This window comes from Acinonyx jubatus, chromosome A2 (assembly GCF_027475565.1).
Source record: "Acinonyx jubatus isolate Ajub_Pintada_27869175 chromosome A2, VMU_Ajub_asm_v1.0, whole genome shotgun sequence".
Taxonomy (NCBI): domain Eukaryota; kingdom Metazoa; phylum Chordata; class Mammalia; order Carnivora; family Felidae; genus Acinonyx; species Acinonyx jubatus.
Window position 1 is genome coordinate 115,157,105 of NC_069383.1, and position 15,980 is coordinate 115,173,084.

General features: G+C 42.6%; 1 protein-coding gene across 3 annotated transcripts in view; it reads right to left on the reverse strand.

Moving 5' to 3' along the window:
- Nucleotides 1–1,070: 1,070 nt before the first annotated feature.
- IRAK2 (interleukin 1 receptor associated kinase 2) overlaps nt 1,071–15,980 on the reverse strand; it is a 61,267-nt gene continuing 46,357 nt past the window's right edge. For 2 of the 3 annotated variants that reach the window (XM_027042616.2, XM_015069352.3), the window contains 4 exons: nt 14,578–14,640; nt 6,807–7,007; nt 3,288–3,579; nt 1,071–2,210 (listed from right to left, as the gene is read on the reverse strand). In XM_027042616.2, the coding sequence (XP_026898417.2) occupies nt 2,098–2,210; nt 3,288–3,579; nt 6,807–7,007; nt 14,578–14,640 (669 nt within the window). In that variant the 3' untranslated portion in view covers nt 1,071–2,097. The remainder of the gene's footprint in view (nt 2,211–3,287; nt 3,580–6,806; nt 7,008–14,577; nt 14,641–15,980) is intronic. The other variant, XM_027042615.2, reaches the window with a different exon arrangement.

Below are 15,980 nucleotides of genomic sequence, written 5' to 3' on the forward strand. Positions count from 1 at the left end.
TGTACATTTATTAACTTGGGGAAAAAAGGCCTTCCCTCTAAGGATCCATAGAAAGACATCATGGTGCCCATGAGCCCCCCCTGGAATTCATATCCACAAATGTCTATGCACATATTTACATCCTGTTGAGGGGAGAAGGTCTGTAGCTTTCATCAGATTGTCAGAGTGGTTCGTTGACCTCTCCATTTTTTTTAATGTTTATTTATTTTTGAGAGAGAGACAGAGAGACAGAGAGAGCATGAGCGGGGGGAGGGGTAGAGAGAGAGGGAGACAGAATCTGAAGCAGGCTCCAGGCTCTGAGCTGTCAGCACAGAGCCTGATGTGGGGCTCAAACTCACGAACCGTGAGATCATGACCTGAGCTGAAGTCAGATGCTTAGCTGACATAACCCAGGAGCCCCTTCACTGACTTCTCCAGAAATGTATGAAGCCCTATTCTCCAAATGCTGGTATGTCTTGATAACCAGTACCCTACTGGCACTAGTCCTGAAAAGACCCTACTCAGAATTGTAAGGTGCTTGCCACATTCCAGGTCCTGGTTGGGGCATATAACACACACTCTAGTTGACTCCTCACAGCCATTAGAGCTTAAAACAGGGGTGTCAGTACACATGGCTGCCCCTAAGACCGGAGTGTGCTCATCTTTGTTACGCATCAGTACAAAGCTGAACTTCTTGGGGGACTACTGAATGCTTTCACGAAGCAAGTTCTTCCCCTTGGCCTGATGACAAACACATGAAAAGGGTACTTTTTATTCTCTCCATTGTGTAGATGAAGAAACAGAGGCTCAGAGTAACTCCCTAACCTGACACATCACACAGCTACTAACAATCAACATTTAGAGGCAGCGCCCAACTCTTAGACACTCCATGATACCCCGTGGCGCAGGGCACCCTTCCCAAACAAACTCATCTGGATACAATCAAAACTAATTACAAGATATCTGTTAACTTTATCAATGTATTTTTTTAAGTTTATTTGTTTAGTCATCTCTACACCCAACGTGGAGCTCAAACTCAACCACCCTGAGATCAAGAGTCACATGTTCTTCTGACTGAGCCAGCCAGGTGCCCCCCTGCCATGTATTTTTATTTTGCGAAAAGAAGAAATCATTATAATAGTAGGACTATTTAAAACAGGACACACTGAATTTAAAACAGGATGTTTCCCAAAAAGATTTGCAACATGACTTTTCAAAAAAAATACCCACTGCATAAACCTTAAGTACATGGCAGAAATCTATATTTATTGTCTTTTTATTTATTTTATAAAACAGGGCAAGTGCATTTTCAAAGTACTTCTGTAGCCATTTCACCTGTTCCTCCCAACAGCCCCAGGAAGGAAAACGAACAGGTGTACTTACAAGGAAACCAAGGTTCCAGAAATTAAATAAGTGATTTAAATAGCAGAATCAGACATGAAACTAGCTCTCCAGATTCTTCATTCACTCATAAATAATACATACTCTCAAAATAAAATCTCCACTGAAAATATTAGCATTAGTGGGATGGGAGGATAAAGGTGCCGAGTGGGCGTTAAATAAATATCTGTGGGTTACAAGATGCAGAAAGTGGAAAACCTACTGAGTCCTCTGCCAGGTGTCTGGCATTTGTAAAACTCGAGGCCTTGGTATGTGAATTTAAGAACTGCGTTAGGACACACAAGTTGAGAATCTTTCAGGCCATGGAAGTTTGCAGGAGTTGGTGGCAAATGTGACCCAGAGATCTTAACTTTGGAAAGTACAAATGACAGCACTCCCCGGCAGTTCTTGAGGGGTGTGAGCTGGGTAACAGTATTAACACACAGCCCAAACCCATAAAATCGCCCAAATTCTGGGCCCGTGGACCGCGGTTTACACTTCAGTCTCCTAATACTCCGCTCTGACTGACAAATCCCAGAAAGGATGATGACTTCCTGTATTTTTTGTCTTGAAAAGCTGAGGTCCCTTCTTCCCTAGCTCACTCTGGAAGCTTTTCTTCCCGGCCCAGGAAAGCCGGGGGGTGGTGTTTCCTGGGAGATTTTGATTCGGCATCAGATTTCTTGATTTGGTGTTCATCTTTCCAATTGAGGACAAAGATCCTCAGCTGTGTTCTAGTTATCAGGGGCCAAAAAGTTCAAGGCTGTCCAGTTTCCCTTCTTTGTAGAAGAAGATATTCTCCATCAGTTTCCTTTTGGCTTCATTGATCTCAATCTTCCATGAAGTCTCTGTAGCTGGCATTCAACAGAAAATTTAAAGAAAGAACTTGAACAAACGGCATTTAGAAATAGTTACTATTATAATTCTTAGAAGTCAGACTTGGTCAGTTTCTCACTTAAATCAGGTTTCTGAATCAGGCCCTGAGCATAACGAGCATTTTCCCTGCTTCTGCCTTTGCAGTGAAGCCTTGCCACCTGCCCCCACTTTTCAGAAAGGCGGGGCCTTCCACGCTCCTTCTCATGGGTGGGAGACGTTGGCATGAACACTTACACCCTCTCTCTCTTCTCCCTCCTCTCTTCTCCCAATGGGAGGAAGATGTAGGTAGAGGTAGGGCCTGGGACATTCATTAAGCCATGTTTAGTAATGGACAAGGACACTGCATTAAAAAGGTCTTTTTTTTTTTTAATTTGAGAGAGAGAGAGAAAATGTGAGTGGGGGAAGAGAGGCAAAGAGGGAGAGAGAGAATCTCAAGCAGGCTCCATGCCACCACCCTGGGATCATGGCCTGAGCCGAAATCAAGGGTTGGACACTCAACTGACTGAGCCACCTCGGCACCCAGGCCTTCCAAATTTTTATTTCAGAAGGAAGCCTGGGGTGTTTGGAGAGGAGACGGAGAGATAGGAAGAATTCTGACTTGGTCCCTCAGTATGATGGGGAGCCATACAAAGGCTTTAAACAAGGGGTGACATGAGTTGTTTTTAAAAACTACTCTGGCTGGTCGCTGGAGAAGGGACAGGGTAAGGGGCCAGAGTGGATCAGGGGGGACACAGGGAGGCTGTGTGGTCATCCAGCAAGAAGACAGTAGCCTGGCCAAGAGGGGCCAGGCAATGCAGAGAAGCAGATGGAGCTGAGAGATATTTAGGCCAATGGATAGGACTGGGTGATGGGCTGGACATAGGCAGCCAGAGACAGAGGGAAGTATAAAGGATGACCTCCACCCAAGGCTTCTCTTTGTGCAGTCAGCTAGTAGTAGGTGAACGGCTGAAAAATCAAAGAACGCATGAATTAGAGCAATAGAAGGAACAAATGGCAGGCTGAGTTAGAGACCCATAAACGAGCTTGTGTAAGCACTCCATTCTCCACACACTTACCATCCTGGGGAGGCTCCGGACTGGCATAGGCTCCAGAGGAGGAATCTGCCGGCATTCCCCCATCAGCCTGCAGCCTGCCTTCTCTGCCCTCTGTAGGGGGGAGTGAGGCAACATTCCCAGCCCTGGGTGCTGCCCTCATGGAATAGGAGGCATCAAGGCTGGAATTGTCCACATCGTCCGTTTCTTCTGGGGTGTTGGAGGAAGAGCCTGTGCTCTCGGAAAGCCCACTCCAAGGGGACAACGTCTCCTGATCTCTCAGCCGCTCTTCCACAGCGGCCACAGAACCACACACCTTGGAGAGAGGAGAGATAAGAACTTTCTCTGAAATCAAAAATATTACAGGTCTCCTGAGCCGAGAGAAAGAGGGAGACTGAAGAATCAAATGTTGATTCTTGCTGCTTTGTCTAGAAGAAGAGAGCATGTGCCTTTGAAAAGAGCACATGACCAAGATGGACCAAACATTGTATCCCATTCCTCTGACCTTAATGAGTTAAGGTTTGATCACGTGACCCAAGCTGGTCAACCAGAATCCTATTCTGGGACCTTTCTACTTAAAGCTTATTGAGGAAAGACTCCAGTTTCCTTTCTAGTGGTAGATCCAGACTCCTTACCCACACAGAAAACCTGTTCACAGCAGGAAAAATTAAGACCCCCCACAAAGAATAAAACAGAGGCCAGAGAAAGAGATAGATGCGCTTTTGCTGGTTGAGACCCTGTGTCTCCTGTCTGCTATTTGTTTATGTGAGCCAATAAGTTCATTCATTCATTCACTCATTCATATACTCCCTCCCAGGCCCCCTCCTGTGTTGTGGGTATGTGTGTGACTAAGAGTTTGACTTAAATTCTATCTCTTTCAACTGGAAACGCCCCAAGTAATATAGATATTTCCCTTGAGGACATTTCTGACTAGGGAGGTTAGGAAATCAGAGGGAGGCAGGCAAGGAATGTTTCTTCTTTGTATACATACATACACACACACACACACACACACACACACACACAAAGGGCAGACAGATATACCCTTAATAATGATGACACATCTCACTTGCTCAGTCCCTTTGCAACTTACAAAGCACATTTGAATGTGATGCACAGTGAGTTTTTATAGGTAAAAAATTTAAAAGACCAGAGAAATTAAGTTCCCTGCCTAAGGCTACTCAGCCAGTAAGTAACAGAACTACTGACCCCAGGCCTGCTTGTCTTCAAGTCCATGACCCAGATGACCTCTCATCTTCCCAGTTTATTTGTGCAATACTGAGGGCAAGGATCACTTCTCATTCCTCTTTGTATACCTTAAATGCCCTATCTCCTTTATTCTACATAACTAATGCCTCCTCATCCTTCAAGGTCCAGTTCAAATGTCATCTCTTGAGACAAATCTTCAGAGCATGTACCAAATAAATATTCGCCAAGCTAAAAAACTGCATTCCCTTGTGGCTAGGTGTGGCCATGTCACTAGATTAGGCCCTATGGGGTGTGAGAAAAAGTGATGTGTGCATTTCCAAGTCACACCTTTAAAAGGTAAGGAGTGTGTTCTCCTCTTCCTCTTAACCCCCTTTCAATGGCTGGAATGAAGATGTGATGGCCTGAGCTAGAGCAGCCATCTTGGACTCTGAAACGGAAGCCACACAGTAAGGATAGCAGAACAAAAATATAGAGGCGGCCTGGAGTCCCCAGTAAAGTGGCGCTGCCACATCAGCTCTGAACTGCCTGCGTTGAAGCTGTTCAGCTAAAGAGAATAAATTTCTATCTCATTTAAACCACTGTATTCTGGAGTCTCCTCATTATAACAGCTTCATCGAGTGTCCTTTAACTGATACGTTGAACAAAAGAATAAAATAAATGAAGAGATGAAAGCCTGAATGAAAGAATAAGTGGTTCAGGGAGACAGATCTTTTCAGAACATAAATTTGATTACGTCCTGCCCCTGCTTCAAACCCCTAGTGTCTTCCTCAAAATCCTAACTGTGCCTGCAAAGCCCTAAATTATTGGGCTCCTCCTTTCTCAGCAGCCTCACCACAAGCCACTCTTCCCCATGTGCTTCTTGTTGTAGTCACTTACACCTTCTTCCAGACCTTTGACTAAGCCAGGCTTTCTCTCACCTCAGGACATCTGCAGGAGCTGCTCCTTCTGTTTGGATTGCTCTTTGCTTACAATCACTACCTGGGGAAAATCCTCCTGGGTGGGACCCCATCATATGCTATAGTGCTCACCACACAGATGACTACTACACATTGTCTGCGAGCTCCAGAAAAGCAGAACTGGACCTGCCTTGTTCACCGATTTGATCCCCCTGCCCAACACACAAGTACTGAATGAATGCTGTGCCGCTTGGCACCTGGAACAGCTCAGGCGAAGAACAACCACTTGGGTCTCTAGCTCCTGCCACATCCCAGTGCAATATGGTGGACATGGGAATGAACGTGGAGTCCAGAGAGCTCTGACAGAAACTCACTCTGTGGCCTCATCTTTTCCTCTCTGGATCTTTACTTGCCCATCTATAAAATGGCAGGCCTGGGCTACAGCGGTGGTGTTCAAAGACTTTTTTTTCAGCTACTAAGCCCTTTCCTCAAATGAAGTGTTAAGTACTCAGTACAATTATGTGAAGTAAAAGGGGGTGTCTGGTTGTAGTCCTGGGTGGGGCCTGCACCTCCCTGAGCCCTCTTGCTGCCAAAAGCAACTCCTGAGGTAACTGCAAGGAGTCCCTCTCTGCCAAACACCACTTGAAGATCACTGTTAGTCTCAGAGTCCTCTCAGGCAATCATTTGGTCCTTAGAAATACCCAGCATGGACCACAAATCTATACTTGTTACCATGGAAACCACCACTCTATATCACATGCATAGAAAGATGCTGTAGCCCCTGATATGGTTGATTTCTGGGATATCTGCCTGGCCCATGGGTTAAGGATGCTCCCTTCCTCTAGGACTTAGCCCTTCCAGCTTTCTTGGGTTGACCCCCTGACCACCAGGTTTATAAACTGGGCCCCACTCCCCTCGCCTTACTTGACTGGCCAACGGGTGGACAATGACTCTAGGTAGGCCAAACAGGCTCTCTCACTGAGAGACTGGAATTGGGACCTGGAGACTTGATCTCCCAGTCGGGGTAGAACCATAGCATATAAATAATACCCATGGCCATATCTCCTAACCAAAACACAGGTCAAGAAAAGGGAGCCTACGGAGAGGAGAGGAGGAATCAAGCAGATTCAGGGAAAGCAGAGTTCTATTAACATCTGAGTACGGGATCCTGGGCTTCCTGAGGTCCCCAGCACACTGCCCTCAGGTTCCTGAGCTACTCTAGGTCACTGGCTTCCCTGCTTTGCTCTTATGAGCTCCATTAAGTTGTGATGCTTGCAACCAAATAAGGCTCAGGTTTATGAAATCACCGGTAAAGGGCTTGACCCCGAGTGTTAACCTAGTCCCTGGTAAAGCAGAACCACAGGGCCACCGGGACGGGAGGCCCACCCACCCCAGGGCAGGGCTCATCGCCAGGGTAAAGGCTGAGAGTGAGGCTCACCTCTGCCAGGCTGGCATTCCGCCTCCGCAGGCAGAGGCAGGCAGCCATGGCCAAGGCCTGGGCGCAGTCCTCCAGCAGCCTCCCAGCTCTCTTCTCCAGGTACTTCTGGCAGATCTCCTTAGCCATCACCTTTTCCACGCCCGTCTTCCTGCAGCAGAGTGAGGTGGTGCTGCTTGGGATTTCACTGAGGAGTAAATCCTTCTGTGGGAAGAAGAGGATAAACACTCCAGTGTGAGTTGCAGGGATGTGGGATTCAACCCGCACATTCCCCACCATCCCCCGCGACACACCAGGGCTGCAAAACTTCGCAGAAAACAGGATTTTCAGGGGCACCTGGGTGGCTCAGTCAGTTAAGCAACTGACTTCGGCTCAGGTCATGATTTCACGGTTCGTGGGTTCAAGCCCTGCATCGGGCTCTGTGCTGACAGCTCGGAGCTCGGAGCCTGGAGCCTGCTTCAGATTCCGTGTCTCCTTCTCTCTTGGCCCCTCCCCCACTTGTGCTCTGTCTCTCTCTCTCTCTCTCAAAAATAAAAAAAATGTAAAAATAAAATTTTAACAGGATTTTAAGAAATAAAAGCATACAAGGATCCAAGAAACAAGGAAAAAAGCCAGAACTGGAGAACTGATAAGTTCCCTATATGTATGTACAAGGTGTTCCATAATACACTAGTACCACCCAGGGAGGGACTTAACATAGGCCTCAGTTGATTTACCAGGAAAATGGAGATAATAGGACTAACACAAAGATTAAAAGATATAACGCATCTAAGGCATGAAGTGTGACACTCGACACTGAATAAAGATTCAATAGTCTATTAGTGACCATGATAAATAGTAGCAATAGCTATGGTTTATATAGTACTACATGCTAAACACTTTATTTACATTCATAATTTAATCTTATTAACAATTACAGGCACATTTTTTTGATATAAAATACATATTTTAGGGTGTAGGATTCTGACTCATGTATATTTATTTATTTTTTAAAGTTCAAGAAGCATTATTATTTTTTAAAGTTTTATTTATTTAAATAATTCGTACACCCAACATGGGGCTCAAACTCATGACCAAGAGTCACATCCTCTACTAAGTGAGCCCCTAACACATATATATTTAATAGGAGATCTACTATATAAATATTGTGTATACTTACAATTTTATAAATTTTATATTTATATATTATAAGGTTTATAATATTTTATACTACTTAGCAGAAATCTAAACTATGCATATGACAAAAGTTATGCTATATATTTTTATATAAATATATAAACATAAATAGTATAAATTATGTTTCATAATATTTCATAAGTATATATTTACAAATATGTAAATATGTTGCAAATATATTAAATGCATTGATTAAATATATTAAATATAGTATAGGGAACTATGTAATATAATTATGTATATTTACTGACATAACATATAGCATATAGCATATTGCATTCAGCATTATAGCATATTGTTATTGATATAACAATCTGTTGTACATTACACTAACATATGAAGCATTTACATTTATGTTTTATATTTGTGATATATTTATTTGTGTACATAGTAAAACATTTAATATAAATTTTCCACACATATTCTGTTATATATAATATATACTTTAATCAGTATGTTATATGTGTACATATTTGTAATTATATTTCATAGAATATGTAGTATTTTATGTAGTTACTCATGTAAATATATGCAAATATTTCAATGTACTTTATGTTGTATACAATGTTATATGCACTATAAATATTGTACAATATTTTATGCTATATAAAATGCAAAAAGTGATGGAGCTCCATGTCGTAAATAATATAAAATATGAATATATATTTAAATATAAATATAGGGATGTCTGGGTGGTTCAGTCTGTTAAGTGTCTGACTTCAGCTCAGGTCATGGTGTCATGGTTTGTGAATTCAAGCCCCACACTGAGCTCTCTGCTGTCAGCGTAGAGCCCGCTTCAGATCCTCTGTCTCCCTCTTTCTGCCCCTGCCCCACTTGTGCTCTCACTCTCTCTCTCTCTCTCTGAATAATAAATACATATTAAAATATATTTTTAAATTTTTTTTCATGTTTATTTTTTCTTGAGAGAGACAGAGTATGAGCAGGGGAGGGGCAGAGAGAGGGAGAGACATAGAATCTGAAGCAGGATGCAGGCTGTGAGCTGACAGCACAGAGCCTGACATGGGGCTCGTACTCAGAAACCATGAGATCATGACCTGAGCCAAAGTCCACTCAAATGACTGAGCCAACCAGGCGCCCCAAACTATATATACATATTTTAAGAAGTTGTCATGGTGTTTAAAGTTGATACATCAATAAACATCAGAAGGGTGTTATTTACAGATATGGAGGTTACCACCATCTGAAACAGAGTCAGAAACTGTTCAAAACGACTGCCCTGAAAGAATGATAGAGGCAGAAGCTCACCATTTGACTCCCCCCTCCCCCCCCGTGAAATCACGGATCTCATCTGGCAAGAGTCATCAAGAGATGCTAAGAGCACGGGGTGGGGGGGGGGTGTGATGGGGAAACTTAGCGAACTTAGTGGAGTCAGCAACTCCACCTGGACCCACTGATGAACCTCAGCACCAGAAGGAGAAGGATCCACTATGCGCATCGTGTTGTGATGCAGTGGAAAGCACCCAGCACCATCTAGAAAGCAGCACTGAGCGTGAATCTAACCAAGTCTCAGGATAAGAGGAATAGAGAAATAAGAACACCACAACAACATAAAAATCCGGAACATGAGACAGTCTACGGTACAAATGACTCACTTTATGCAAAAATGCAATATGTGGAAAGAAAAAGTGGGGAAGGGTGCAGTTGGAGACTAGAAGAGTTTCAAGGGGCGTCTGGCTGACTCAGAAGAGCATGAACTCTTGATTTTGGGGTCATGAGTTTGAGCCCTGCATGGGGTGTAGAGATTATCTAAATTAAAGAACTTTAAGAAAAAAAAAAAGAAGGGTTTCAAGAAACATAATTAAAGGCAACATGTGGACCTTGTGTGTATCAGTTTCAAACAAACCAACTTTAAAAAGCAATTTTGGAGACAACTTGGGAAATTTAAATATGGAATGGGCGTTAAATGATATTAAGGAATTAAGAAAACTGTATTTTATGGGTGGCATAATATAATACGTGGGCTATGCTTTCTTTCTTTCTTTTTTGAGAGAGGAGGGGGAGGAGCAGGTGGAGAGGGAGAGTGAATCTTAAGCAGGCTCCACCCACAGCGCGGAGCCTGACTCGGGGGCTAGATCTCATCCATGACCAACCATGAGATCATGAGCTGAGCTGAAATCAACCAACTTAACCAACTGAGACACCCAGGTGCCCTTAGGCTATGCTTTAACACACACACACACACACACACACACACACGCACACACACACACACACACACGTTTTTTGGGTTCAAAAGAAATAAGAAAAGCGTGATAATGATAACTGATGGGATGGATCCATGGAGATTCCTTATACTCTTCTCTTTACTTTTGTGCAGCTTCGAAATTCTCCATAACAAAAGGGGCTTTCAAGAAGTGGCCATGCCTGAGGCCAGAGAAGTGGGGGAGAGAGGCGCGGTTGGGTTTTTGGAACCAAATATGCAGATTATCCCTTCAATTTCACTTGCCAAAGGTAACACCTGCTAGTGGTTTGGATTATATTATCCTAGACCTTCTGCTACAGAAGTCTATAGGTATAATTACTTTTGTTACATATTAGTTATATGTAATAATTATTATAGTGGCAAGCAACCACTTAAGAGTTATTAAAACAGCGGTAATCATAGTTAATAGTTAACTCATATAGTGCTTACTATATTTTAGTCACTGGTATTTTTTTTAACTTTTTAATTTCTTTTAATTTTTTTTTGGGGGGGGGAAGAAAGAGAGAGAGAGGCAGAGAGAGAGAAAATATTGATCAGGCTCTACGCTCAGCACAGACCCTGTCACCAGGGCATGATCCCCCAACCTGAGCTGAAATCAAGAGTGGGACACTCAACTGATTGAGCCACCCAGGCGCCGCTCTAAGTCACTGTTTTTGGTACTGTTTTAGGTACATATTACTCAACCTTCACTAAAGCCCCTTAAGTAGGTACTATTATCTATCCCAGTTTGCAAATAAGAAAATGTAAGCTACAAGTTTTTTTTATTCATTCATCTACTTATTGCCAAAGATGGGATTAAACTATAAAGGTATTCTGAACTTGCTTTTTTCACTTGGAGATATTTTCCTGTAAGAACATATGTGTCTTTCTCATTATTTAAAAAAAGTTTTTTTTTCATTTATTTATTTTTGAGAGACAGAGAGAGCACAAGTGGGGAGGGGCAGAGAGAGAAGGAGACAGAATCCAAAGCAGGCTCCAGGCTCTGAGTTGTCAACACAGAGCCCGACTCGGGGCTCAAACTCACAAACAGAGATCATGACCTGAGCCGAAGTTAGACGCTTAACTGACTGAGCCACCCAGGCACCCCTCTCATTATTTTTTTTTTATAAGATGTTTATGTTAGCTTTATTTGGAAGTGCCAAAACCTGGAAGTGGCCCAAATGTCCAACAACTGGTGTTAAACAAATGGTCATATATCCATACATTGGAATATTCCTCAGCAAGAAAAGGAATGAACGACTAGTATACAAAATAGCGTGGATGAATCTCAAAAGCACCACACTAAGTGGAAGAAGCCAGAAACAAACAGGTACACACTCTATGATTCCATTTATCTGATATTCCAAAAAAGAACTATGCGGTCAGAAATTAGATCAGTAGTTGCCAGGGGCTGGAAGTGGGGAGAAGGCATTGACTGTAAAACTGCACAAGGGAATTTTCTGGAATGATGGAAATACTCCATATCTTGATTGTGGTGGTGTTGGTTACATAAATGTCTACATTTTCTAAGACGTACACCATTCTATACGCCTCACAAGTGTGAATTATACCTCAACAGAAATGAATGCACATGTCCACAGTGAGACCCACACACAACAGTACCTAGCAGCTGTATGTGTAACGATCAAAAACTGGAAACACCCCATATGTCCATCAACAGGTGATGGGACAAACAGTGACACATGTCTGCAAAGGAACATTACTCAGCAAAAAGAAACGAACCACTGACACAAAGAACATGGATGTATCTCAGAATAGCCATGCTGAGTGGAAAAATCCAGACAACAAGAGTACTCTCTCTCTGATTTATTTTGTATGAAAGTCCAGAAAACAGAGCCTTGTACAGTGACAAGAAGCAGATCAATGGCTGTGGGGGATGGCAGGGAGGATTACAAAGGGGAAGAGGTAACTTCTGAGGTAGTAGGCACAGTCATGAGCTTGGCTTGGTGATGATTTTGCAGATATATACATATGTCAAAATTTATCACATTATACACTTTGTCCTCATTACTTATAAATATTTATAAACTTATGTTCATGAACTTATTTATGAATAACTTCATGGAATTTCCACGGTGTGTGATTATACTGTCATTTCTTTAACCACCTCCCAGTTGACACATATTTCACTTGTTTGCAGCTCTTTACTAACATAAATAATGCTACAATCAACGTTCTTGTCCATCTGTCTTTCCTCCCTTGTATGTGTGTGTCCCTATGTACAAGTGAAATTGCTGCATCAGAAGGCATGCCCATTTTAAATTTTGATGGAAACCACCTAATGACCTCCAAAAACACTGTGGCCAGAAACACTCCCCCGAGGGTGAAGGAAAGGCCAGCTTCCTCCTACCGTGGACCACACTAGGTGTTACCAGCTTTCATCTCTGACCCAAATCTTAAATACATGTGCAATCTTAATTTTTTTAATTAAGATTTTTAAAAAATTATACCCTCCACATTTTTATAAAGTAAACTCTATGCCCAACATAGAGCTTGAACTCATGACCCCAATATCAAGAGTCTCATGCTGTACTGAGCGAGCCAGCAGGCATCCCTTCCTCCACATTTTTAGAAACCATTAACAAAAAATGCCTTCCAGAAAATTTTACATAAATGTCTCAACAAGCTCCTTCTCCTGTGACATTCATCCAGGGAGACCCAGAGGACTGCTAGGGAATTCACTTCACGAAAACTGTCAGAATAGCCAAAGTATGGAAATAGTCCAAATGTCCATTGATGGGTGAATGGATAAAGAAGATGTGGTACATATATATGCAATGGAGTATTACCCGGCTATCAAAAAGAATGAACTCTTGCCGTTTGCGACTACGTGGATGGAACTGGGGGGGTATTATGCTAAGCAAAATTAGTCAGAGAAAGACAAATATCATATGACTTCACTCATATGAGGAATTTAAGATATAAAACAGATGAACATAAGGGAAGGGAAGCAAAAATAATATAAAAACAAGGAGGGGGACAAAACATAAGAGACTCTTAAATACACAGAACAAACTGAGGGCTGCTGGAGGAGCTGTGGGAGGGGGGATGGGCTAAATGGGTAAGGGGCATTAAGGAAGACACTTGTTGGGGCGAGCAATGGTTGTTTTACATAGGGGATGAATCACTGGCATCTACTCCTGAAATCATTATTGCCCCATATGCTAACTAACTTGGATGTAAATTAAAAAATAAAAAGATAAATAAAATGCAGAAAGAAAAAAAGAAAAGAAAGAAAGAAAGGAAAAGAGAAGAAAAGAAAAGAGAAGAAAAGAAAAGAAAAGAAAAGAAAAGAAAAGAAAAGAAAAGAAAAGAAAAGAAAAGAAAAGAAAACTGTCAGAATAGGAGAAACCACCTCAAATTGCCCCACATCAAATCTGAAACCTACCTCTGTGCAGTATCTGGGGCTCGGTGGCCCAAAAGTGGCAGAGCTTGGGGGATCAGCAAAAGGAGAAGTCATGGCTTCCTGTGTGTAGGAAGGCCTTCAGCCCCCCACCCCAGGGCCCAGGGGATGCTTTTGGGGCCCAGCCACAAAAAACCAACTGCTCTCATGGCTTCACCATCAAGTCAGGAAAGGTGCTCCCCTCTCAAACTGATGAAAAGGATTTGGAACTCTGCAGAAAACATGGGTTCAAATCCCAGTTCTACCACAGATCTCACTGGGGGGCATGAGACAAATCTCTTCACCTTGGCCTTAGTTTTCTCATCAGAAAAATGGGGATGATAATAATCTTGAATTCATGTGGTTGCACTGTCATGAAAATTAAACAGTCAGCCAAGTGTCGGGGTTAAGAACTCAGGATCTGTGGTCCAGAAAGACCTGACGTGGAAGTCCAGCTCTGACACTTAGTAAAGCTGAGATCTCAGGCAAACCTCAGAGCCTGCTTTTCTCAAGTGTGGGTGAATGCAATGACCCTAGCAATCTCGTGGCGGTTTTGAGATGACTTAGAAAGATAATATATGTAAGGTGCCAAACACAGAGTCTGGCTGTGCTGTTATATTTTTGAAATTACACTGTATGTATATACACAGGAATGCTAATTCTTTGAACCCTCAAAATGGAAATTATTGTTTTTATTATATAAACCCATTTAAGAGGACTGAAATTCACTTTTTCCAACTTGAAAACAAATTCTATTTGATTGCTGGATGTGTGGAGAGAAGAAATGGGTTTCCCCTAAACATTCTGAGTTCTCTTATCACAAAAAATAAATTCTTGGCTGGCTGGTAAGTAGGAGAGAAGTTAAGGTTACTTTGCAGATCAAACCCTAGACTGAGGCCTCATAACCAGCTGTAAAATGGGTACAGTAGAGGTCTCTGCCCTCCGGATCCCTCCCCTGCTAGCTGTGAGCCAGAAGTGACTGGTTCCCTTACCAGGTAAACTGGGCTTCGGTCATTATCCATTGCAGGGATGCCGGTGAGGACCTCAGCTAACACCTGGAGAAAACATGCAGTTAGCATGGTTCAGACACTCATGTAGAAGTTCAGACAGCAGATTCTCGCCAAGAGAGACGGTTCTTCTCAGAAACAAAAGCTGAGCTCCAGGCCTGGCTCTGCCATTTGCCAGGACAGACACTTGCCCCAAATCTGGAACATCAGAGTATCACTAAACACCTCCTCCAACTAAACACAACACCCAGCTGCTAGTAGAAGGTTTGAATAAATAGCAAGTCAGGAATGATGGAAAGCAAATATGTGTGTATTACCATGAGTTTTATATGCATATGTATATCCACATAAATATATAATATGTATATTTATATATGCATACTATATATATAAATATGTGTATACACATACTCACATATCTATCTATATACATATATGTACACATACTATTTTTAAGTCTATTTTTTAAGTTTATTTATTTATTTTGAGAGAGAAAAAGAGAGCAAGCATGAGTGGGGGAAGGGCAGAGAGAGACTCTTAAGCAGGCTCCATGGTGTCAGTGCTGAGCCTGACACAGGGCTCGATCTCATGAACTGTGAGATCATGACCTAAGCTGAAATCAAAAGTCTGATGCTTAACCTACTGAGCAACCCAGGGGCCCACACACTATATTTTAAAGATCATTTCACTAAAAAACCCATCCGAAGTGGTAAGTAGGCATTGCTACATCAGTCTCAGGAAAAGGAGGAGTCTGGGTATATATGTCTATTCTACACAGCACGTCTCAGCAGTATCTGTAGCATGTTTCTTCCTCGGCCTTTATTAACATTATTTGTTCATTAATTCACCCACGCACAGAAGGAGCACACCCCTGCACCAGTATAAGACACCACAGCTTTGACAAACCATGATGTGTCTTATTATAGGGAACACCTGCTTTGAACAGAAATTCTCAGCAGACATAAGAGCATAGTGGTTAAGGGGTGTACGATCAGACAGGACTGCCTGGATTTAAATTCTGACTCTCTTCCTTTTTTTTTTTTAAGTTTATTTATTTTGAGAAAGAGAGAGTGTGCATGCACAAGCTGGGGAGGAGCAGAGAGAAAGGGAGAGAGAGAGAGAATACCAAGCAGGCTCTGTGCTGTCAGCACAGAGCCCAATGCAGGGCTCAAACTTACAAGCCAAGAGATCACTATCTGAGCCAAAGTTGTACGCTTAACCAACTGAGCCACCCAGGTGCCCCTGACTCTCTTCCTTAATCACTTAGGTGATCTTCAGGCAAGTGCCTAAAATCTGAGCTGGCATCCTATCCCCAGAGGACAGACCTGCAGGATTAATTACAGACTGGCAGGGGCCAGGAGGGGGCAGCAGAGGGCACCCCGTAGCAA